General features: G+C 37.6%; 2 protein-coding genes across 2 annotated transcripts in view; one reads left to right on the top strand and one right to left on the bottom strand.

Moving 5' to 3' along the window:
• Window positions 1–1,608: 1,608 nt before the first annotated feature.
• Window positions 1,609–13,238, top strand: MANSC4 (MANSC domain containing 4). The gene is given in 4 exon segments (XM_079139485.1): window positions 1,609–3,010; window positions 6,351–6,485; window positions 9,544–10,169; window positions 10,171–13,238. Coding segments are annotated over 4 exon segments (1,059 nt in total). The 5' UTR covers window positions 1,609–2,781; the 3' UTR covers window positions 10,240–13,238.
• Window positions 13,239–15,925: 2,687 nt separating this feature from the next.
• MRPS35 (mitochondrial ribosomal protein S35) overlaps window positions 15,926–25,513 on the bottom strand; it is a 51,709-nt gene continuing 42,121 nt past the window's right edge. Inside the window, exon 8 of the mRNA XM_079139447.1 lies at window positions 15,926–16,479. Within this exon, the coding sequence (XP_078995573.1) occupies window positions 16,213–16,479 (267 nt within the window). The 3' untranslated portion in view covers window positions 15,926–16,212. The remainder of the gene's footprint in view (window positions 16,480–25,513) is intronic.

Genomic DNA, 25,513 nt, shown 5'->3' with positions numbered 1-25,513 from the left:
CAATTGCTTCCTGATTTCTGCAATTTTGTCTCACATGAACAAATTTTGAGTGTTGTGGACATCCCCACCCTTAGTCCTGCAGTCCATTTTCTATTTTTCCATTTCAGAATACTTACCCTGAAGAAGTTACTCACTTCCAGACTTAATATTTATGCAATCCACACACATATACACACATACAAATACAATTTTTTAAAATATAAATCTTGTTTTGGCATTAGAAATTGTAGATCCTTTCATGTGAAACTTGGATCTTCATTCAAATGTCATTTGTCAGCTTAAACAATTGTGGATTGTTCCATTAGCCCTGCAGGGAACAAGAGAACTCCAAGGAATTATATATCAAACACAAAAGACTGCATTTAACAAAACTAGATTTGGAGGTCACAATGTTAGAAAGTACACTTTCCACTTATGTCCTGAGGCAGTTCTTAATAGAAATAGCTATGGAATTTCATGAAAAACAGGGAGTGATTTTTGGTTGTTGTTACTCATCTGTCCCTTGCTTTGCCATTAGAAAATCTATCTTCCCTCTCCCCTCAGAACAGGTGGAACAATCTGTTAGCAAGTAAGCGACTGAAATTTCCTTTCTGTAAGAAGTTATTGGAATGAAATGGTAATTTTTCGTGTATTTTATGTAGCTTATTCAAAGTTAGGAGTTAATGTGTGATATTGTTTTTCCTCCAAAGCAAGTAAAATGGTTTTTAAAGTTGTTCGGTCTTAAATGTTTTCTTCTTCATTTTCCCTATTAATACATGTTTCTAAAAAGTTAAAGATATGTTATAAGTAGACTGTCTATTATTAGAAAACAGGTGGAGAGATGAAAAATTGAATAACATTAACATTTTGGGGTCAAGTATTTAATAAGGTAAATAAGTCAGTATGCCAAAAGGTATGAAAGAAACACAGATTAAAGGTTAGGAAGATCAGTTTCGCTTTTTTTGTTGTTGTTTTTGTTTTTTAAGAAGCAGTACTTCATGCCAGAGGTACCACTTTACATAAAAATGGAAGGAAAAAAGAAGCACGTTTCTGATTTAAACTAATTTGTTATCTTGGACATCATGAGATAAAGAATCCACAACAATCAAGAAGCCATTTTCACTGAAGTTTCAAATGTTTGGACATTGTAGCTGAAGTATTTCTATCAATATTTAGATATTTAAAACCATTTAAATGCATATTCTGCAGCAAATACTTCTGTTTCAGAGATGTCATGCCTTTCTGTTTATACTTCATAAAGATATCTCCCTTTTTATAACTTGCAGATGTGAACATCAGAAAACAGAGAAGATAACAGTGGTTCTCTTCTTGAAAATCTTCTCGATTTTTACTACAAATTATACTTATTCTTGGTTGGACACTATACAGTTTAAAGGTGTTGTATTCCATGTGTGATGGCAAAACCAGACCTGGTTGTAAAATGAAATTATAAAAACATTGTGGTAAGAGAGCAATGCCTGGGGAAGGGGTCAGTTCCCCTTCTCTCTCTCAGCCTTTCTCCAGGAAGCCTAATTAACCATGGTCCCTACCTTTTGGATTGTAAATAGCTGCCCTAAGAGTCTGACTACTCCCTCCTGAAATGTAATAGATGTCTGTGAAAAGAACTGCTGCTTCTTATCTGTTCTGTGAACCTGCCTGATGCTAGAGACCCTGCACAGGCCTTCAGCCACATAGATTAGGAATTTTTTTTAATTTTTTTTTTTTTATTATTTATTTATTTTTGTGGTGCTGGGGATTGAACCCAGGGCCTTGTGCTTGCAAGGCAAGCACTCTACCGACTGAGCTATATCCCCAGCCCTTTAGAAACTTTTTTAAAAAAAGAGGAAAAAGCCCCAATGATAGGATGGGTTTAAGAGGACATCAAACAACCTATAAATGTGAGAGACTGTAGATCAGGGCTCAGAATTTGGAGTTTTTGTTTTCCTCTGGGCCCACAGGCGTAAATAAAGTTCTCCTCTCTCCAAGTGCTGCTTGGGGCTTCTCAACCAGTCTGTTTCCCACAACACATGTACATTATAAACACTATATAATGGCTGAATCTTTAGTTTTCTTTTAAGAAGAAATCTTATGACTATCCTTTACAAAAAATACAGGATTGATGTTCAATGGTTTTGCAACGATTGCAACATAAAAACTAAATTTTTATTTTATTTACTTTCAAGCATTTGTAGCTAAACAACAACAAAAAACTAAACCAATACACAAACTGTTTTTCTAATGAACACCAGAATTTAAATTTGAAGAAATAAAGAGCTGATTAAAAAAAAAAAAAATCCACAGTCACAAGTTCCTTAAAAGCCATAAAGAAGACCTCACAAAATAATGTCTTGTTTCCGGTGAAACAGACCTTTCCTTTATCTGATGTTGAGCTACCAAATTATTGTTTTCCTCAGAAAGACTCGACTAGGATTTCCACTTCTCTTTATATTTACTTAGTAAAAGGTGTCTGTGGCTCTTCACTTTCAGAGAAAGAAGAAAAGCAGACAAGAGAATCTACGTCTTCAAGAGACAAAGGGACAGAATATTGGAATAGCTTGAAAAGGGTTAGGAAAGAACGCCCCCAAGTCCAATGTTCACCTGGGGCTAAAGTGGGAAGAAACAAAAGAAAAACCAACGTGCAAAGAAGAGCCTTCTTTCTCTACAAGATGACTCTCCAGAAAGGTCCCCAGGAAGCTTACCCTCAGTCAGAGTCCAGAAGATTCAGAGCTTGAACTCTAATGGTCAGTGTTAGTCTCTGTCCGGAAATTAGACTTTTTCCAAGTTTCTCTTCACAGCAAAGAAATGCATGTGGCAGTGGTAGCAACAGAAGTGATATTGCTCCTAAGCATGGGGTGGACATCAGACTCTCTCTGCTCACCCACCATTTTTTACAGAGACTGCTGGATCCGCCGCTTCCCAGGTCTTCTAATTGATTTGGAAGAGTCTCAGAAGCTGGGAGCCCAGTTCTTGAAATATTATTCTGAGAGCACTGGCCAGAAGTGCAGTAGGAGCTGCTGTCTTAGGAAGGACGGTAAGTATTAATAACATAATTGAGCAGAAATAAGGGAGTTTCCAAGAATGAAGACCTAAGTAAGGAGCCTTAGGCAAAAGGCCAACAAAGATGCTGTGGAATTAGAGGGGGAGGAGAGAGACAGAGAGAACCTGAGAGCAAGCCAGCAGAAAGAAAGAGAGAGAGCTACCAGACTGGCTTTGCAGGATGAGCCAGAGCAGGCTCTATTTACAAATCTAGTAAGGTCCCAGAATGCTATAGAACCTACAAGAAAAAAAAAAAAAATCCTCTTTTCTTCAAAAAAGTACTAAGAGAAAATATTTCCACCAGGATTAGTATTTTTATAGCCCAGAATATAACATATATGATTTCAAAAATGTTCACATTAATTTCCTTTTCAAAATATCTTTTCATGATATTAGTATCATACCAGATTTCTGAAATGTGCTTGCTTGGGTTGACCAAACGTGGTATGTATTGAATAGAAATTTAGCGTGCAAATCATATTTTGAAACATTTTGTTAAATATCAAATAATACAATCATATTTTCAAATTTTTCTAATGAATTTTTTTCTTTATGATATGGAATCTGGGTGTAAACATCATGGATATAATATGATCCAGGCGTTCATGATCCAGGAAAACATTTCATTGTTGCAGAATTTCAAGTTTGCAATTGCCTAAAGACTTCTTTATTTTTCATTTTCCCCATGATTTTAAACCTACTTGGAAAGAAACAACAAAAGCAACACAGTACTAAAATAATTCCCTTCATTGTTTCACTTTTTTTTTTTTTTTTTTTTTTTTTTTTGGTGCTAGGGATCTAGCACAGGGCCTCTTGCATGCTAGGCACACACTACCACTGAGCTATGTACCTTCCATTTCACACTTTTTTTTTTAACCATAATTCAGTACCAATTTATTAATCACCAATTCCACTTATCCAATTATGCATGTAAGATATCTGAAATGAAACTTGGAGCTAATTGGAGAGTATTACCAGATCATCAAGGAACCACAATGTGAGAAAATGTTACTGGCCAAGTTGTCAAAAGCTGATCAGGCACAGGTAAGCTGGCAGAACATGCCTATAATAACTTGGGAGGCTGAGACAGCTGGAGCAAAAGTTCAAGTCCAGCCTGGACCCTGTCTCAAAACTAAAAATTCAAAAAAGGATTGAGTATGTTGCTCGATGGTAGAGCACCCCTGGATTCAGTTCCTAGAAGCACAAAAGAAGAAGGAAAATGTTAATAAGGCACAAAGAGAATAATTAATTTAATAAAGGGGAGTTCTTTTTAAAAAGCTAGTAGATCCAAATTTCCACCTTCCAGATGCTTCTAACTCTCATAAGCCTCCACTGAGGGGAAGTAGGGGAGGGGCTGTACATTTTCTGAATTTTCTCAGGGCGTGAATCCCTAAGGCCTGTGACCTCTGTATTTTCAGGGCTACTGTAAGATCTAGGACAATTCCACAATCTTAGCGCCTCTGCAGTTTCACATTTTGGTTTTCTTCCTTCAGAACAGTAAAGGGCAGGAAGGCATACCCCAGTTTTTATCTGGAAGTCAGAATTTTCAACTGTGAAGTCACAGAAATGTGACTCTGCGGTCCTGCGTGATGGTGCACACCTGTAATACCAGCAGCTCAGAAGGTTGAGGCAGGAGGATTGAGAGTTCAAAATCAGACTCAGCAAAAATGAGGTGTTAAGCAACTCAGTGAGACGCTATCTCTAAATAAAATACAAAAAAGGGCAGGATGTGGCTCAATGGTCAAGTGCCCCTGAGTTCAATTCCTGGTACCACTCCTCCAAAAAAAAAAAAAAGAAAGAAAGAAAAAAAAAAAAAGAAATGGAACTCTGCAAGGTATACAAGGACTATAAAACATATTTTAAAATTGTTCTCTACAGCATAAACTACTTTATCAGAAATTTAATTGTCTTAAATTTTAATTTTTTAAGACCTTTCCCTTAAAACTTTATAGTGCAGTCCTTAGGGATTATACTTATAATCTGTAATGTATTAGCAATGAATGATTCATTAACTTTTGTCCTATTCTTCCTCCTTATGGGAAAATAAAGGATTAGAAAGTTGAGGGTGTCCCAGAAGTAATGGTGGAGATGCAGCTCCTAATAGTTAACCTTACACAAAAGCTGTACAGCTTCTCCCAGTAGCGATTCCACAGCTGAGTGAGGCATGCTATGGGGTCTGGTAACCATGAGCTGCCCCTCTCTAGTCTAATTTTATTAAAGAATTTGATACCTTTTGGCCAACAAATATTTTACATTATGTGTTATGACTGCACTGCAACAAAAGCAAAATCTGTTGCATTTTGGGGAAGATGGACTGAAGATTTGCATCCAACAAAGCTGACTTCAGGTTTTAGCACATTTTTTGAGGAACAAATTTAATTAGAAAAGGGGAGACAGCATGAGCAAGTTATGTGCTCCATGAATACAATTCTGTGAGCCAATGCTGCTGCCTATCCACTGCCTGCCACCCTAAATGACACTGAGTAGCCTTTTCCTTGGATGTGATTTTTTGCCTATGGGGCTAGTGCACATCTGTAGTCAGGGTCACTTGGCCTGCTGCCTTTCCATCATAGGGCTTCTCCCAGTAATGTCCTTACTCTTTTGCCCTTCCTGTTATTCCTTTTTCTTTAGTTATAGAATTGATCCCTTAATTTTCCTATTTCTTCCTCGGGTGGGCCCCAGCACCTTAGCATTCTATGAGGGCGCTGTACCCAGAAACCTATATAAATCCCCAGAGGTTTTTGTGACCAATTGAATTTTTCTTGAATATAAAATACTGAGACTAGAAAATAATGATTCCAGGCATCCTGTGTGGAATGGATTATATGAAAGATTACTTAGAGAAAATCATTGGATGTTTTCCTTTTAAAAGGCATTTTTATATTCATAGAAACCATTAAAATAATTCATAATGTTCTGTGAAATGTATGAATATAAGTCAGGTGTGGTGGTGCACATCTATAATCCTAGTGACTCTGGAGGCTGAGGCAGGAGGATTGTGAATTCAAAGTCAGCCTCAGCAAATTAGCAAGGCCCTATGTAACTTAGTGAGACCCTGTCTCAAAAAATAAAAAGGGCTAGGGATGTGGCTCAACAATATAAGTGCCCCTGAGTTCAATCCCTAGTATATATATATAAAAAATATATTTTTTTTATATATAAATATATATGATATATGTATATATAAAATATATATGTATATATATATATCTGAATGTAGCTCTGTAATATAGTGTTAATCTAATGTTTCTGAAAGAAATGTAAGTTACTCAGAGCTCATCAAACTGATGGAAATCAAGACCTTCTGCAAATGCACTTTGCTCTTTGCTTTTCAGTTTCCTGTAACTTGGCTGTCTTCTTTCATGATCCTATTCATGACAATGTCAACTGCCTCCATATCCACTGCCCAACACTGGAGAGCTGCATATTAGAGCCTGGGACCGGTGCCATTCTGTACAACATAACAGATGGTAATGATGATATAATTCAGAACTTTTGAAGAATGTTGGTAATATTCTAATAGAAGCATATAGCCTAGAAACTGGCTGGCAATCGTTCTGTGTAAGTCCCTCAATCATTATTTTCCAGTGAACTCTGCCTGGAAATGGTTTGGATATTCAGGGCAGAAAACTGGAAGGAAATTCCCTTTAGTTTGGCACATTCAACAGTGATGAGTTCATTCCAGACAATAACAAGTCATATACAATTGGACAAAAACTAAAGCACAGTATTTCATGTATTTCAAGAGCTTTCAACAAGAGCCAAATCAGGCAGAGGGTGATGCTAAGAAATAAAATGATAAATGGCAGCGTTGAGGTCTATGGACACTGCATACAAGGATTCTGAAGAATGTGTTTTGTCATCAAAATACAAAGGAGGTATCTGTATTCATTGAAAACTTAATGCTGTAGACTGAACTCAATATTGCAGAAAACTGTGGCCCTATCTCTGCCTTCAAGTTCCTAATAATCTAGTTGATGTGACAAGTCTTCCAATTAGTGTAAAACATATAACTAAGTACAAAATGTTTGATACTGCCTCATTTCAAAGGCTCTAAGAAAGGCAGACTAATGAAAGCTATTTTATTCAGTGGGTGGTGGTGGGGAATCCTTGGAAAAGACCAGGAAGAGGCAAAATGAGCTCCGTTTTGCATCATAGGAAAATAAGAAAACTGGTGTAGTTACCATATGATGACATTTGAAGTTGCAGTGAAAATATGGCTAAGAGGGTAGGGGGGGCTCGCCAAGGGGCTGTGGACAGAATAGCATTTTAAAAAGGCTTTTTCAGAAATAGGGAATTGACAAAAGCATTTAACAAGAAAACTCCATAATTAAGTCTGATGACCTTAACTAGTCAAGGAAAGTTATACGCAGGGTACAGGGTAGAAAATCTAGTCAGAGCTGGGTGCAGGACTAATCCCAGCAACCCTGGAGGCTAAGGCAGAAGGGTCACATGTTTGAAGCCAGTGTCAGCAACTCAGCAAGACCCTGTCTCAAAATAAAAAATAAAAGAGGCTGATAATGTAGCTCCCTATACTGGAGAGGGAGGAAGGGAGGGAGGAAGGAAGGGAGGGAGGGAAAAAGGAAGAGAGGAAGGGAGGAAGGAAGGAGGAAGAGAGAGAGAAAATCTGGCCAGAGAAGCATGAGATCTGGGCAAAGTGATTGTAGTTGCTATAGAAAGGAGGGATAATTACCAGAATATTGGAATTTCTTTGGAAACAGTGAGCTGGTCTTAGTTACTTTTTTTGCCTTTCTTTCTTTCTTTTTCTTCTCCCTTCCTTTCTTTCTTATACCTGGGATTAAATCCAGGGACATTATCACTCTACCACCAAGCTATATCTCTAGCAATTTTTATTCTTTTATTTGATTTTGAAATATGGTCTAAGTTGCCCAGGTTGGCCTCAAACTTGCAATCATAGGCATATGACACTGTGTCTGGCCTTAGTTACTTTCTGAATAAAGGAAATGAAGGAGTCAGAAATCACACCAGTGCAGACTTCAGTTTGGGGACTGGAAGAACAATGCCACTGACTGAGACAAGGAGGCAGGTATAATGACCTTGGTTTGGGGCATATTCATCATTAAGCTGATGGAAGGTGTGTGGGTGGAAGATACTGGAAAGGCATGACCAGAGCTCAAGAAAGAAGGAAAATTTGGTGATACAGATTTCAGCGTCATCAATGTTGTGATAGTTGGGGACAATTTCTTTGTGTGTGTTGGGGTTGGGGGATGAAGAGGGAGCAGTCAAGGGGAAGCAGAACTGAAGACCAAGGACTGAAGAATACAGAAACTGTACAACCATTTAGGAGCAGGAAGAGGACCAGCAGGCCACTAAAAATGAGAAGCAGGGAGCCTAGGGTAAAATGGGAAGTGGCTTGGAGTCCAGTGAGTCATGGGAGAATTTCAAGAGGATCATCAGCAGTGTTGAGGACCAGAGAGCAGCCAAAGCAATGAGATGCAAGTGATCAAGAAATAGTAAATGAGCTGGGCACAGTGGCACATGCCTTGATCCCAGCAGCTCAGGAAGCTGAGACAGGAGGAGGAGTCCAAAGCCAGCCTTAGCAACAGGGAAGCGCTAATCAACTCAGTGAGACCCTGTCTCTAAATAAAATACAAAACAGGGCTGGGGATGTGGCTCAGTGGTCGAGTGCTCCCGAGTTCAATCCTTGGTACCCCCATCCCTGAAAGAAAAGAAATAATAAATGAAAGCCTATAATCCCAGCTACTCAGGAGGCTGAGGTAGGAGGAACACATGTTCAAGGCCAGCCTGGGCAACTTAATGAGAACCTGTCTCAAAACAAAAATAAATAAATAAAAAGGGTTGAAGATATAGTTCAGTGGTAATGTGCTCCTGGGTTCTATCCCCAGTTCTAAAAAAACAAATGACTGATTGCCTTAGAAACATAATTTTGACAAATAGTGAGGAATGTTAAGAAGATTATAGAGGCAAAACAAAGAGATGGACGTTGGCATGTTTTCAGAGAGACAAAGAGACAGAGACGACCATGTAGTCTCTTTACAGAGACCAGCAGAAAGCTCTTGAGCTTTTTTCTTCCCCTTTAAAGAAGCAGCAGGATTTGAGCACATCTGAAGTCAGAGGAAAAGGAGTTTGTACACAAAAGGGAAGTACAAAAAGCAGGACCCTCCGGGATTGGAAAGGGATGAGATTTGAGACTTTACTTATGATTTTGAATTGTTATCCTAGTTTATTCAACTTTAAAATGTTCTCTCATAGCTCACAGGGTTACTGTTTCTGCAGTTCTCACACACTCGCTATTGTGCAAAAACTCTGGCACACACAAAACCTTCTTGGGTGTAGTCAAATTTGTTCATAGCAGAAAGTAATCTTAGAAGTTAAGATAAATTCAAAATTAGCCAGTATGTTGCTAAGCTTTTCAGGAGTTTGCAATGGTTGAACTTGAACTTTGCTTAGTTCAATAATTCATCATAGCAAAACCAACACTTCTCTAATTTGCGCTTAAGGTTTTCTCTTTGAAGTTGAAATGAATGTATCTTATTTATCTTTCAGGTATAGATCCAGATTTGCTGGTTTTTGAGCAATCACCTTCCACATATCTAAATACCCGTTCTTCATCTGATAGGTGGGAGAGACTAAGGATTCTGAAAGCTATGAATTTAGATAATAAACAACAAACCACCTTGATAAACCACATGTTGCCATCAATAGAGGCTCCATCATCAGCCCCACACCAAGATTTGGTTGTAAATACAAACAGTACCCGTTATTCAAAGGAATTAACCACAGATTTTTGGGCAAAGTTCATTTCCCTGAATGACTCTATTACCACCAAGGTAAACACGGTGTCACCAAGCACTGACTTAATCAATGATCCAGATAACCAGACTGTTTCTCCTTTCTTTGTGCCCACCAACACAAAACTTTCTCTTATGCCTATTCCATCCCAACTCAACAGCAGCAAACAATTACTGAATAAAACCAAGGGGTACAACAGCAGAAATCAGACATATGAGAATGAAGACAAGATACTCGATGGGGCACCTGTGACTTTAAAGACCTGGCTGGCTTCTGTGGCCTCATGCACCTTTGTCATCTTTCTTTGCTGTTGTATGGTCATCCTGGCAACCAGATGCTGTCGAAAGCAACAGGGCCAGTATAAACTAGGACAGAGAAAATTCAAGCAAAGGATCCAAGGAAAGTAAAAAATGTAATATGCTAAAGAACGACTCCCAAAAGATGTCATGAGATTATAAGCTTTCAAGGGTATCATCTTCAGTTTTCTGGAAGACAAGGGAAGTTTGAATAAAAAATATAATTACACAGGATGCTCACTCCTATTTCTAAAAAGGCAAATGTTTGGTAAACATAACTGCTTTCTTGATTATTTCCAAATTTTGAGTAGTGTTCCCTCTGCCACAGTTCCAAAAGTCTGATCCCTAGAGTTGTTTTTTAGCACTATGTGGGAGATAACGTTCTCAGTGCTATAGGTATATGAGCTAATTGGATCCTTACAGCTCTGTTAGGTACACATTATTGATTACCATTGTTACCCAATAATATGCTACATTATACTATACACTATTACTATTGCATCTTACAGCTAAGGAAGGCAAGGTGATGAGAGAGTGAGCATCTTGGCTGAAGTCACACAGCTAGTAAGTATCAGGGTCAGGTCTTAAACATAGACAATCTAGTTCAAAAGGCCATGCTCAAAATCACCAATAAACTAAGAATCTATTTTTTCAATAAACATGAAAAAAAGGACGCCAGGTAGAAAATGCCATCAGATTTCTCTCAAAGTTGAGATCAAATTATTGTCACATGTGATAATAAAATCATTTAGTGGCTTGAGCAAAAGAGCACTATTACTGTTACTGATCTACAAGCAAATGCTTCCTGACTTTTATGTTCAATTGATAGATCCTTCTCAAGCCCAATCCATCTTCTTTATTTTCTAAAACTGAGATGCCTTTCCGTAAGTATGGTTCTGAGCTCCTTTATTCTGTTGAACAAAGTTGGGGAGTTTTAGTTTACATCCTTTGCTTGTACACATTGTCTTCCCAGGTAGGTAGTAGAGCACTTGTCCAGTGTGGGCAAGGACATGGATTTAATTCCCACACACACACATTAAACAAAAAACCCAAACGAAAACCAAAGAAACAACAAAAAAACATTGTTTTTCCCAGGTGTAAATACTATTTCTGGGTATTTCAGCTCTCTCCAAATCTCAGACCAGATTTATCCCTACTTCTTACACTCAATTTTTTTTTTTTTTTTTTTTTTTTTTTTTTTTTTGATCAGGGATTGAACCCAGGAGTGATTAAGCACTGAGCCACATCCCCAGCTCTTTTTGTATTTTATTGAGACAGGGTCTCCCTGAGTTGCTGAAGCTGGCTTTGAACTTGGGATCCCCATGCCTTAGCCTCCCAAGCCACTGGGATTACAGGTGTGCACCACTACTCCCAGCTACACTCAGATTCCTAAATATGGAATACTGTAATTCAAGATTCTAATGATCTTAATCTTCAGGCCCTTCATCTTATTCCTGAAAAACAGCCAATAAGCATAAAGGATAAGGGAACATCCTATTCCAAGATTAATAAAATAGTACTGTTTCCTCAGATGTTTAAACAAACTGTCCAATGGCTTAAAAGATGTTTCTTTTTCCAGTATTGTTAATGAGTAGAGAAGAGAATGAGTCTTTTAATATTAAAAAATATACAAAATCTCTTATCAGTGGAATATCAACTACAAATAGAAATCGGATGTTAAAAGGTAATCAATTTAGGGCTGGGGATGTGGCTCAGTGGTAAAGTGCTTGCCTGGCATGCATGAGGCCCTGGGTTCAAATCCCTTAGCACCCCCCCCCCCCCAAAAATACATATATATAAATAATCAATTTACCTGAACTTGATAATGATTCATAGTATTAGGTATCATCATTTTATCAATTTATTTCCTAACACTTTAAGGGAGCACCCCCATTTCATTGGCAAAGCAAATATCAAAATTTAAATTACTGTACAATAGTATTTGTGTGTGTGTGTGTTTTTTCTTTATTGCAATAGTGGCATCAAACCCAGCACCTCATGCATGTTGGACAATCACACTACTGCTGAATTACATCCCCAACTATATTCACTCTTTAAAAAAAATAACTTTAAGTATGTATAAATTGCTTAGGTCTTTCAACGAACTACAGCTCCTAAAGGGAAAAAATTTTTTTCTTTTCCTCCTTGGAGTTTCTCAGAATTTTTCTTATTTCTTGAAGTTGATAGTTTCATAGAAATGGCAATAATTTGAAAAGAACATATTTAAAGTTATAAGGAAACCAACCTATTCCAACCCTTCTTCAGGCCCTACTTTCGCCCTTCAGATAAACTGAGTAAACTTGGACTGGACAGGCAACCCAGACCAGTTAGAAATGAAGCAAAAATAACTTGGGCTAGAAACTATATCCATACTGGAAGCCAAAAGGGACCAAGTAAGACTTCAAAATAAGATTTAAACTTTTATTAAGAAACAATGAGAAATTTGAGGACCCAGTCAGTAAGGCTAAGGTCGTTACATCCACTTAGGAAATAACCATGAAATCTTCCTAACAAGGTAACTCACCAGACATTTCTATTAGGAAAAAAAGTCTGTAACTGTTCAATATGATGAAATACCAAAACTGCCCCAGCCTCCCAAGTAGCTGGGATTATAGGCTTGCACTACCACACCTGGCTTGGAATGAAAACAGGCAAAGAGAGAACAAAAACCCACAATTAACAAGACAGAGTTGATCTATTTCTCAGTTGCCTAAGTGTTCAAGCAACTTCTGAGTGATACAACAGAATTTGAGCTAAGAAGTGACTGCACTCTCAATACACCCTAAAGTTCCTATCTAAAGGACGAATTTGATAATGTTCACCATATATATAGAATCAGGTAAAAGATTTTGAAGGACAAGGAGGTTATTAATGACAAAAAAAAGCCACTCAATTACTGTTAAAATTACAGTGATGGCAACAATTTTTGAGATACTGTTGCAGTATTAGGGATTGAAACCAGAGTTACTCCATCACTGAGCTTAACAGGGTACTCCAGCCCCTTTTTAGCCTTTTTTTTTTTTTTTTTTTTTTTTTAATATTTTGTCTTAGTTTTAGGTGGACACAATACCTTTATTTTATTTTTGAGTGGTGCTGAGGATCGAACCCAGGGCCTCACGCATGCTAGGTGAGTGCTTCACCACTGAGCCACAACCCCAGCCCAAAAAACATACCTTTTTTTTTTTTTTGGTGGTGAATTGAACCCAAGGCCTTGTACATGCAAAGCAAGCACTCTCCCTTTTTTCAAGCTTTTTGAGATAGGATTTTGCTAAGTTTGTTTAGGGCCTCACCAAATTGCCCAAGTTGGCCTCAAACTAGCAGTCCTCCTGCTCGGCCTCCCCAGTTGCTGGGATCACAGGTGTGTGCCACAATACCCAATTTAGGCAGTTTAACTTGTAAATGTCTGCAACCCCAGCATTCAGATCAGTTACTTGGAGTTGGCAAACTGAAAAAGCTGAGAGAACAGAGTCCTCTACAAGACTGTCCTCATTTCTGACACCACCTGTAAGTTTGGGGGTGCAAAACCAACCTCAGGGGGGAAAAAAAAAAATCACTGGAGAGCTGGGCACAGTGGCATACCTGTAATCCCAACAACTCAGGAGGCTAAGGCAAGAGAATCTAAATTCTAGACCAACCTCAGCCTTAGCAACTAAGTACTAAGCAACTCAGCAACTTAGCAACTAAGGCCCTAAAATAAAAATAAAAAGCGCTGGGGATGTGGCTCCATGGTAAAGCATTCCTGGGTTAAATCCCCGGTACAAAAAAAAAAAAAAAATTTTTTTTCACTAGAAAAACTTAACAGAATTCAGTGAAAGTTACTACTTGCACAGTTGTGGTTTATTTTAAGGAAAGCACAAGTTAAAATCACTCATGGGAGAAGCACATAGGTTGATGTTGGGACTAATGACACGTTAACTAACTCAGGCTGACTCCTTATTTCCTATCGGGTGAGCAAGATCAAGGCCTCAAAGGCCATTTCAAAAGTTAATGATGATAAATCGGACCACCATCAGGGATTGGTTAACAACAGTTCCGCAAACGTGATCAGCTGGTGCTTGCCATATAGTCCTATGGGACTCTCGCCTGCGCGAACCCCCCCATGCCTTGCTGACCTTTAAGCTGATTGGTTCTCACCTAGCCTTCACCCTACATAAAAGCTGTGTGATTTCCTCAATAAACGAGTTCCTGCTATGACTGGTCTCCCTGATGCGTCTGATTGTCCTCCGCCCGGAGGGATGGAGGGATGGGTGGGGGCGGTCAGTTGGCCCTACCTTTCTGGGTCTGGCCTTGTTGGGGAGTGCTCCCTTCCCTTGTCACTGGTCGAAAGAGCAAGGGGGCTAAAGACCCCACCAGGTTGAAGTCCAGGAAGTTTCCAAATGCTTAGCATTTGGAATCCTCTCCCTCTGAAGTCAGGACACGATGCTGTCCCAGTTTCAGTGGGTGACAACTGCACAGAATACTGATAACCAGAGATGCTTGCCTGAGCCTTCATGTCCAATCTTTTTATTGGGGCTCCATCACACAAGTATAACTGACTAGATTGCAGGGGTACTTAGTCTCAGCTGCCAGGTGGACAGATACCATGTGACTCAAAACCTGCCCCCTGATCCCACCCTCAGATCTTTGGGGGCTGGCTCCCACCCAAAATAAAGACACCCCTATTAGGTATGACTTAGATTGCCTCCCAGAGGCAGAGGGCAAAGGCCAGATCTGTCTTTGGCAAGATCAAATTCTTCATTACACATCTCTATTTCCTTTCATCTGCACTGAATGATTACAACACCCTAACTGATGCCTCTTGACATGTTGGCAAATTATCACCACCTTGGCTTCTACTTCTTTCAAAATATTTCCTTTTTAAACCCTGTCTGTATGTCTTCCTTTATACCACAAATTTTTGATATACTTCAAGTATGCTCTAACATGATTGAAAAAGTCATTTTTATCTGTCTTGCATTTCATTCACTGTCTTCATCCAATGGAACAAAACATACTGCTCTTTTTTTTTTTTGTACTCCAGGTCACATTTTCATCCTTTTTATAACCTATGGACTCTTGGGTTTACTACTACCCAATCACACTTTCATTTTACAAATCTTTTAGACAATTGGTTTGAAATTACTTTTGACTTTCATATATATTCTCTAATTGTTAGGCAAAATACATCCATTGGACAAATAAACTCTCAATAATTCCTTCACTGTGATTTTAAATTAATTGGCTGTTAACAGTTTTGGAAGTGGTAAAAGATGACTTGCAGATATACTTCAAAGTACTGAGTTGGGGCTGTTACTTAAGCATGCAGGAGGCCCTGAGTTGAAACTCCAGCCCCAAAACCAAAACCAAAACCAAAGACTGAATTGAAGCTAAATTGAATGGGAATTTTTTACAGCAGTTTTCATTTTGTCACTTACTCCAGTGAAATTCAACGTCCTATTCCTCACCTCTTTCTCAAGCTGTGGCATCTCTAACTGGGCCACCAGAGAGATGAATACCAGGTTAATATCCACTTGTATTTTTCTGCTAACTTGGGTTTGGCAAAATGACCTCCAGAATATAGAAAGTAGAATGCTAAACAGAATTGAAACAACATAAAGAACCCTTAAAGGGAGAGATGAACAAACTTTTTAGATTAGAAAGTACTCTTGAGGATCTGTTTCAACCCAGAATTGGTGATAGTGTAAGCTGGATTGTAAGGCTAATAGGCATGGGAACAGCACTGAGCTCCAAGTGAAGGGGCTGGGTTCTGGGTCTAGCTTTCCAAATAACCAAATCATTTTTCAAAAGCAATCACTAAATACCAATCTGAGAGGAAAGAAATGTGACAGGTGACAAAATAATACTTAAATACATGTAAATGTATGAATATTAAAGTTGTTATGCAAAAATAAAATCAAAATTAGAACCAGAGAAATCACAGAGATCCTGTGATTAGTCTAATTAACTCTGTACATAAACTAAAAAACTTGGAAATAATCATTGTCATCACACAGTAGAATGAAAGGGATAATTTTAACTCTGATGTAAAACAATGGTTTTTAAACATTTTCACTTTTATATCAAATTAGATATTGATTACATATATCATAAAACTAATAAATCAAAGCAGGTTTTTCTACTTCATCATTCATGCCAAATTTAATATTCTCTTCACCGATTCTTTGTATTGAGAAAGGGTAGTTTCATTTTCCCCCTCATTCTTAAGAGTAACAACAGATTTTTGGTATTCTTCAACTTCTTTAGTACCAAGGAGCTCTTCTGTATTTACTTCTGTGTTCTCAGCAGCTTTAATTTGAAGAAGCGTTTCCAGAATATTTTTTTCCGAGGCACTATTTTTCCATATATATTCTTCCATGTCTGCTTCAGTCTTATATTTTTCCCATTCTTCAGTTTTCTGAAAGAAAAAAAAGAGTTCTTAATTCTGAGAATGTTATCCAAAGATAAAATATTTGTTTTAAATATTTAAGTTTTTTTAGTTGTAAATGGACACATTTTTAATTTATTTATTTTTAGTGGTGCTGAGGATAGAAGTCAGTGTCTTGCACATGCTAGGCAAGTACTCTACACCTGAGCCCCAGCCGCCTCTTTGTTTGTTTTAGGGAAAGAGAAGTTTGCAAAAGGTGGAGAGATCCAGGGGACCCTTTGTATGCACACTGATTGACTCCCCCTCATGGAGCACTGTTGTGTCTTACTGGCCCAGCTTTAGGGCTGCATGCTCTATTCTTTTTTTTTTTTTTTTAATTGTTTGTTCTATTTATACATGACAGTAGAATGCATTTTGATTCTTTGTACACAAATGGAGTACAACTTTTCATTTATCTGGTTGTACATGATGTAGAGTCACACCATTCGTGTAATCATACATGTACATAGGGCAATGATGTCTTTCTCATTCGGCCATCTTTCCTTCCCCCGCCCCTCCTCTCCCCTCATTTCCCTCTAAACAATCCAATGTTCATCCGTTCTTCCCTAATCCCCTGTCCCCCTGCTGTTGCGTATCAGCATCCACTTATCAGAGAAAACATTCAGTCTTCAGTTTTTTGGAATTGGCTTATCTCACTTAGCATGATAGTCTCCAACTCCATTCATTTACCAGCAAAAGCCATAATCATATTCTTCTTTATAGCTGAGTAATAGTTCATGGTGTATATATACCACAACTTCTTTATCCATTCATCTATTGAAGGGCATCTAGGTTGGTTCCACAATCTAGCTATTGTGAATTGAGCAGCTATAAACATTGATGTGGCTGCATTAAGCATTGGTTTTAAGACCTTTTAAATCGAGGAGTGGGATAGGTAGGTCAAACGGTGGGCCCATTCCAAGTTTTCTGAGGAATCGCCATACTGCTTTCCAGAGTGGCTGCACCAACTTGGAAACCAACCAGCAATGTATGAGTGTCCCTTTTCCCCCACATCCTCACCAACTCCTACTGTTGCTTGTATTCTTGATAACAGCCATTCTAATTAGAGTGAGATCAAATCTTAGGGTAATTTTGATTTGCATTTCTCTAATTACTAGAGATGTTGAACATTTTTTCATATATTTGTTGATCGACTGTATATCTTCTTCTGTGAGGTGTCTGCTCAGTTCCCTAGCCCGATCGACGGGGTTATTTGTATTTTTGGTGTTAAGTTTTTGTTGTCGTTTTTTTTAATTTTTTTTTTTTTTTTTTTTTTTTTTTTTTGTAGTTGTAGATGGACAGACTGCCTTTTATTTTGTTCATTTTTATGTGGTGCTAAGGATTGAACCCAGTGCCTCACACATGCTAGGCAAGTGCTCTGCCACTGAGCTACAGCTCCAGCCTAGTGTGTTAAGTTTTTTCAGTTCTTTATAAATACTGGAGATTAGCGCTCTATCTGAAGTATGTGTGGTAAAGATTTTTTCCCACTCTGTAGGCTCTCTCTTCACATTACTGATTATTTCCTTTGTTGAGAAAAAGCTTTTTAGTGTGAATCCATCCCATTTATTGATTCTTGTTTTCATTTTTTGTGCTTTGGGAGTCTTGATAAGAAAGTGTGGTCCTAAGCTGACATGATGAAAATTTGGGCCCACTTTTCCTTCTATTTGGTGCAGGGTTTCTGTTCTAATTCCTAGATCCTTTTTTTTTTTTAATTCCTAGATCCTTGATCCATTTTGAGTTGAGTTTTGTGCAGGGTGATAGACAGGGGTTTAATTTCATTTTTCTGCATACAGATTTCCAGTTTTCCTAGCACCATTTGTTGAAGAGGCTAAGAACACCAGTCATCAAGCTGTTACCACTCACTGGTTCTATCTGCCTTGCAAATTTCTCTTACAGAACTATCCTGTTTTCCAACAGTTACAGAAAATTCTTTTGTAGCTTTCTATTCCCTAAACCTTAACACATCAACATTTCATACTTCTGAGGTTAAAAATAATGAAAGTTGAGAGGTGATTGTATCTTCTTTGTAAGAGGCTTGTGGGAATGAAAGAGAAAACCAATTACAATACAAATTCAAAGTATATATGCATGTTCATAAGCAATACATGGTTTTTATCATAATGAGTATTTTTTTCCATAATAAAAACAATTTTGTTAATTTTTTTTTCAAAATTTATTACCATGTATTCTAGGGAATACATGGTAAGTTTTATAGTATTATAATTTAGACTTGGGATTTAAATGGAGATGTAACATTCTGCAAAAAACCAAGTAACCTGCTAATAAGTAGTATGCCCTGGTTCAAAGAAGTGCTGAAGAGTCACATTCTTTCCAAATTAACACATAAAAATATTCTGAGCTAAAGGCTACTGTAGAATCATCCACTATTCTGAATAATAAGTTTTAAAAGCAGTAAAATGTTACAAAGGAGGTGTGTTTGTAAGATCAGAAGTACTATTCTACTTCTGAAAAAAATCCACTGAAAGAACCCCAGCTTCAGCAGACAGAGCTTCAAGTTTCCTCAGACTGTGTCCCTAGAGGCTGGTAAACAGTGTCCACCCATGCCACTCTCTTATCCACATCCCCTCTACAAGAGCGCATGAAAAGAGAAAAAAAGGGAAGACATAAGCAGACCACTGGATGCTACCTAGTCAGCAAATTCCATTTAGATTGCTGTGGCCCAAGGAAGAGGCTCACCAAACACAAAGAGACCAGCAAGAAGAAATCCTCCTTTGAATCCTTCAAACAGAATCCTTCAAGAGAAGCTAATAAGACAAGGGTATCTTCCCTGGCCCCCGAATTCTTGAGCCAAAGTCTTGAGCACTCATAATTCCTGAATGTTCACACCACTATCCTACTCAGAATTTATGGCTAGAGATAATGTCCCAGTTTATGTTCTAAAAAGATCTTATTCCCTTTTTTATCTGGAAGGAAGACTTTAGGCTTGACAGAAGGTGGGGCAGAGAAAATGGGAAACTACTTGTTGTGTCCTTGCCCTAAAACCCTGCTACAAATAATTTCTAAGAAACTCCAAATTTGGCCGGGCACAATGGCATGCACCTGTAATCCCAGCAGCTCAGGAGGCTGAAGCGGGAGGGTAGTGAGTTCAAAGGCAGTCTCAGCAAAAGCAAGGTGTTAAGCAACTTGGTGAGACCCTGTCTCTAAATAAAATACAAAATAGGGCTGGGGATGTGGCTCAGTGTTCAAGTACCCCTGGGTTAACTCTGGTTAACAAAACAAAACCAAAAAAACCCTCCAAATTTTTACATTTAAAAAACAAAACAACAACAACAACAAACTGGCAAAATTATCAGACCCAACCGAATTTTTACTATGAATAAATGATAGACCCTTAAAAAAGCCAAATGTGCTAAATTAAATATATCATATACTCTTAAAGGCTTCAGATGTTGCAAGACAACATCATGATTTCTTCATAATTCTAACTTAGGGGTAAAGTATATTTAATTGAGGACATCAACAAATACATTTTATAAAGCATTAAGTAAAACTGTTATTCCATCTCATTCCTGATTAGTAGAAGATAAGCAATTAAGAGATTGAATTATTTAAAAAGTTTACGTTTCCAAGTTTGAAGACAGCTTGTGCAACTAAAGGAGACCCTATTTCAACATAAAAAATAAAAGAGTGAAGAAAGTAACTCAGTGGTAGAATGTCACTAGGTTTGATCCTCAGTAGTGGAAAAAAAAAATTCTAAGTTTCATCCATGTATTATCTGAAATTTCTAAAATGCTTTCAACAGACACTTTTGCAGAAGTAAGAAAAGTAAATCCACAAATAATTTCTAGGATTTCGTTTATCTTCCCCTTACATTTGGCATATACATGGTGGTTTACCACAGTGTTTCTCAGGTGTGCTATATTGATTCCCTCAGCCCTCAAGGTGGCCAGGTAAGTCTGGAGTATCAGAAGTAGTGACATATACTCTCCTCCCTCATTTACTTCAGTAAAGAATTATCTTTCCTTCTTTTCTTTCTTTTTGTGGTGCTGGGGATCAAACCCAGGGCTTGTGCTTGCTAGGCAACCACGGAGCCACATTCCCAGTCCCAGTAAAGGATTTTCTATGTGCATAATGACATGAAAAGGTAAGTAAACCTTGCCTACAGGATAATGTATATTTACAAGAGAAAAATCATTACTGTTCTAAACTGTCACTCATAGGCAAAATGAACTAACATTCTATAAAAGGCATGATTCTCACTATTCTTGTTACCAGTATATTGAAGTACTGGGCTTCAGCTGCAAGCTGAACAAAATTCACATTCTCTACATATTCGAGCTTTAGAATTCAAACTGTACTGCTGACTATAAAATCCAAGATAACAACAGTAACAACCCCAACAAACTGAATATTTCCTATGCACATGGTATCTCAAATCCTTACTTATATTAATTATGTCACATAATTCTTAGATTTTAACATTTGTGCATAAAACTAAATGTTATAAAAATTAAATAGAGAGTTATAATCTCTTAGACAGTTTCAGATGCCAGGATTTCTTGTATTCTAGGAAGTTAATTAGTGCATATACCAAATACTTAGCAACTCTTCCAGAGAGGGTCTGTAACAGCACCTACTAATCTAACACATTACTATTTCTGCAGCAAGATATATGAATATTCACTCTAAATGCGATAAACAAAATATATCAATAGCTGAGCACACTGGCGTGTACTTATATAGTCCCAGCTACTCAAAAGGTTGAGGCAGAAATGCCTGAGTTCAGAAGTTTGAGGATAGCCTGGGTGGACACTGTAAGACCCCATCTTAAAAAAAAATAAGTGACATAAATAGCTTCTTATCAACTCATATCACATTTTTTTTTTTTTTTTTTGCCACCAACTAAGACACGAAAAGACTATCAATTTCTAAAGCTTTTTGGGTTTCAAAGTCACAGACAGAGGGTTGCATATCTGCAATTTATTCAACATCAAATAGGAAGGTGATATAAAACAATATTTAACATGGGTTTTAGTGTTTCCCAGGACTAAATTTAAATCCTAGCTGCATCTCTGTAACAACTGACTTTGCAGGGCTGTTCAAAGCATTAAAAGAGGTCAAGAATTTCCCTGTTCTTCAAGCACCTGGCTTATAGTAACACTATATAAATGCTTGCTGTTAATAACATAACTTCAAAGAAGAGTAGGGTTCAAACCTGTATTTGCCTACCCCAAAACCTATGTACCAATGCCAAGGGTTTGGGGAAGAATACTAGGGGATGGTTGGGGGCGTTTCCACAAAACTTTTGGAGAATGTTTTCAAGGTGAATGTGACCTGTACCACCATCAAGTAATAAACTGAAACTTTAAAGGTAAATATGAACATAATTGCCCAAATGTTTTACCATGTCATCCCTATTCACAAAAATCAAATGACTGATATTTATAAAATTGGATAAAATAAACAGAAATAAGAAGTCTCCTCTTTTCTATCACAATCTAAAGGTGACACCCCTCCCCCGCCCCCCCCAGTGCTGGGGATTAAACCCAGGTCTTGTGCATGCTTCCCAGTAGAAAAGTAATGAGTGGTTTGGGAGGTTTGAGATATTAGCGAGGGCTTGTCATAGATTAGAATTTGAGAAACCACAAATATGATTGCTTTTAGTTCTGGAGCTACAAAGAGGAAACTAGGGAGCCAGGGCTTCTAAAGAGCAAAGTGCAATGTACCATTATTTCACAGTATTTGGGAGACAGTCCTGGTAGAGGCAGGAAGTCCTTTTACAAACACTCAACCAATCTCCCTCTCAAGATGCACTCTAGATTTTAAGGCTGCAAGGGGCAAGCAGTTACCAGATTGAGCCTAAAACTTTTGAAGGGTGTAAATGACACCTCAGCACTCTTTCAGCAATGTGAAATCAGACTCACCAAGTTCCTGATCAAAAGGCCAGGAAGGGGGGCTGGGGAGATAGCTCAGTCGGTAGAGTGCTTGCCTTGTAAGCAGAAGGCCCTGGGTTCGATCCACAGCACCAAAAAAAAAAAAAAAAAAAAAAAGCCAGGAAGGCTACACCGGAGGAAAAGGGAGAAACCAACAGTGGCCTAAATCTTACAAGAGCTACAACCAGATCTTGCCCAACTCAATCATAAATGTATGAAATAAGCCCTTGACCATGTCTGCTTAAGAGAAAAAACAGGAAATCCCTTCTGTTGAACACCACCAACTGGAGCTTCTGTGGGTCTCTTAAGACACAATGTCTGGAGTGCAATAAATAATGATTTAAAAAGAAGAAAAATGCCATTAATAAATAATACATTTAATGTTTTAATTTATTTGATGTCACTAATAAATAACTGGGCATGGTGGTATGTTGTTGCATTCCAAACTACTAAGGAGGCTAAGACAGGAGGAACACAAGTTTAAGGCCAGCCTGAACAACTTAGTGAGACTCTGTCTCAAAATTTTTTCAAAAAGTGGGGACTGGGGATATAGTTGTTTTACAGTGTGCCTGGGTTCAATGCCTAGTACCACAAAAAATTTTAAAACTAAAGAAAAAAATAACTGAAGCAGTGAGTTGTTTAAGAGTTTCTTTCTTTCTTTTGAATTATGGTTAGAATATATTAATTTTAAAGCATAAACAGTATATTCAAATTACTGAGAGCAATGAAAATTCCACTGTAAGCTAAAGTTAATCATAATTTAGGCAAAGAGTTCAATTATATTATAGACACCTATTTTAATGCTCCAATTACTAAACATTTATATTTATAATTTAAAAGTGTGTATATAATACAGTTTCTCTTTTCCTCCGTGCTTACAATGAGAGAACCTGCCTGACCACACAACCCTAGAAGCAGCAACTTTCTATTCCATGTGATCCTGTTTTCTTTTTCAGTTGGCTCAATTATCATTTACTCATTCATTCAATAAATTTTATTGCCTAACTACTGTGCCAGACACTGTGCTCTCCTGGAACTTCCAGTCTAATGAGAAATCTGAAGTTGAATAGGAGCCAGTCAGACGAAGTTTGCAATCCCAGTGGAGGAAAAGCATCCACAAAGCCCTTGGAGCTGGAAAGGGCTTAGCACATTCAAGGAAGTGAATGAAAGCCAGTGAGAGGATGAGGACAGATGGCTATTAGGATACTTGCTACATGCCAGCCACTATTGTAAGTCCCTTACATGCATTAACTCATTGAATTCTCACACAATCATATGAGTTAGTGCTATTATCATGTGCTTTACAGACCAGGAAACTGAAGCCCAGTGCAATCAAATAATTTGCTCCAAACAACACTGGCTGTTAGTGGTAGAATAACATGTTCTAAGGAACACAGGGACATTGTAAAAAGATTATCAAAAGAACAAAAGAATAACTTAATCTGAACCTATCATCTTTTCCCTCTTTTAAGTATAAATTTAATACAAAGAAAAGCATACACTAGCTAATTGGTATAATGGTCAGTATATTCTTAAGGAACAGAAGTATTTGCATCATTAAACATACAAATTTGTCACTTTTTTTTTTTTTTTATTTGTAACTCCTTTTGCCTAGGGCATGAATCAAAGTAATATTCCACTACTCATAATCACAAGCAAGGTATTGTACTATATGATGGAAAACAGTTTAATGATTTTTAAAAATCCCAAGGAACTTGAAAATCATAAAAAAACAGGGTGAGGCAAATATTCATAAATGAATGTCACAGAAATCAATTTAATATAGATGGGTTTTAAAAAAAACAATGACTGAATGCTAACATGCCAGACACTGTACTTAGATGCTGGGAAAATAAAGAAAGATGAATGAAATATATAGTCCTTACCTTCGGTGATCACAAACTCTAATGGGGTAAGTTGGACATTTATACAGGCAATTACCCTCAGAGTAATAAAAGTAATGCTAACTTGAGGAGGGAAAAAGGATTGGCAGGAAACAACTAAGAGAGGTTACGTTTGGAGTGTATTAAAAAAGATTCATATGAATTTGCAAAACTGATCAATTGGAAAAAAGGATAAGAGAATAATACTTGTATAATCATGAGAATATATTATAAACATCATATCTTTTGTATCATGGCTGAAGTATAGGGTATAGAACCTACATTTCCTAAGTAGCTGGTAATGAGGCGGCAAATTACTGTTAAGGATATGCTACAGAGTTTAGACTTTACCCTAGGAAATGGGAAAACACTGAAAGATTTTATAAAAGATTTGTTTTTGGGTTTTTCTGTTTTGTTTTGTTTTTTTAGAATAGTTACCCTAACAGTAGTACAGAATGTGACTGAGATAGGAAATCAATTAGAAGGCTCTTACAATTATTTCATTTTTAAATCATGTATCTATTTTAGTTATGGATGGACACAAAACCTTTATTTTATTTATATGTGGTGCTTAGGATCGATCCCAGTGCCTCACATGTGCTAGGCAAGTGCAATATCACTGAGTTACAATCCCAGCCTGTGGCTCTTACAATTATTCAGGTAAAAGATGATAAAGATTATTCTGGAGAAATAGCAATAAGGATAAAAATGAGGAAATAGTTTTAGCAGATATTTAAAAGATTTATGACTTCAGTCTTTGCATGGAAAAGAAGAACAGGGGCTTTTTCTTAAAGGCCTTTACATAGACAGGCTTTTTTTTTTGGGGATGCTGGGGATCGAACCCAGGGCCTTGTGCTTACAAGGCAAGCACTCTACCGACTGAGCTATCTCCCCAGCCCCCCATAGACAGGCTTTTGAGAGTCAGAAGTTAAACAAGGTCACACCTGAAGGCAATAAGATCTGAGATGCATATATGTGTCACCTTCAATGTATCACAATCCCACTCAAAAGATCTAGATCAGCTGCCTACAACTTTCCACATCAAATCTAAACTCCTATGTGTATGACAAACAAATCCCTTCAATTTCTTGCCTACCCCTTTCATTCTAACTCCCACCCCACATCATCAGTTCTGATACTTGATTCATATTGTATTTTGCAAGTACAGTTTTTGTCTCAAAAGAGAATACTGTCAAATTTCTAATCAGTTTTTTTTTTTTTTTTTTTTTTTTTTAATTAAGGTTTGAA

The sequence above is a fragment of the Sciurus vulgaris genome, assembly GCF_902686455.1.
Source record: "Sciurus vulgaris genome assembly, chromosome: 5".
Lineage (NCBI taxonomy): Eukaryota > Metazoa > Chordata > Mammalia > Rodentia > Sciuridae > Sciurus > Sciurus vulgaris.
Note: the sequence above shows the minus strand (reverse complement) of the source record. Positions and strands in the feature narration are given on the sequence as shown.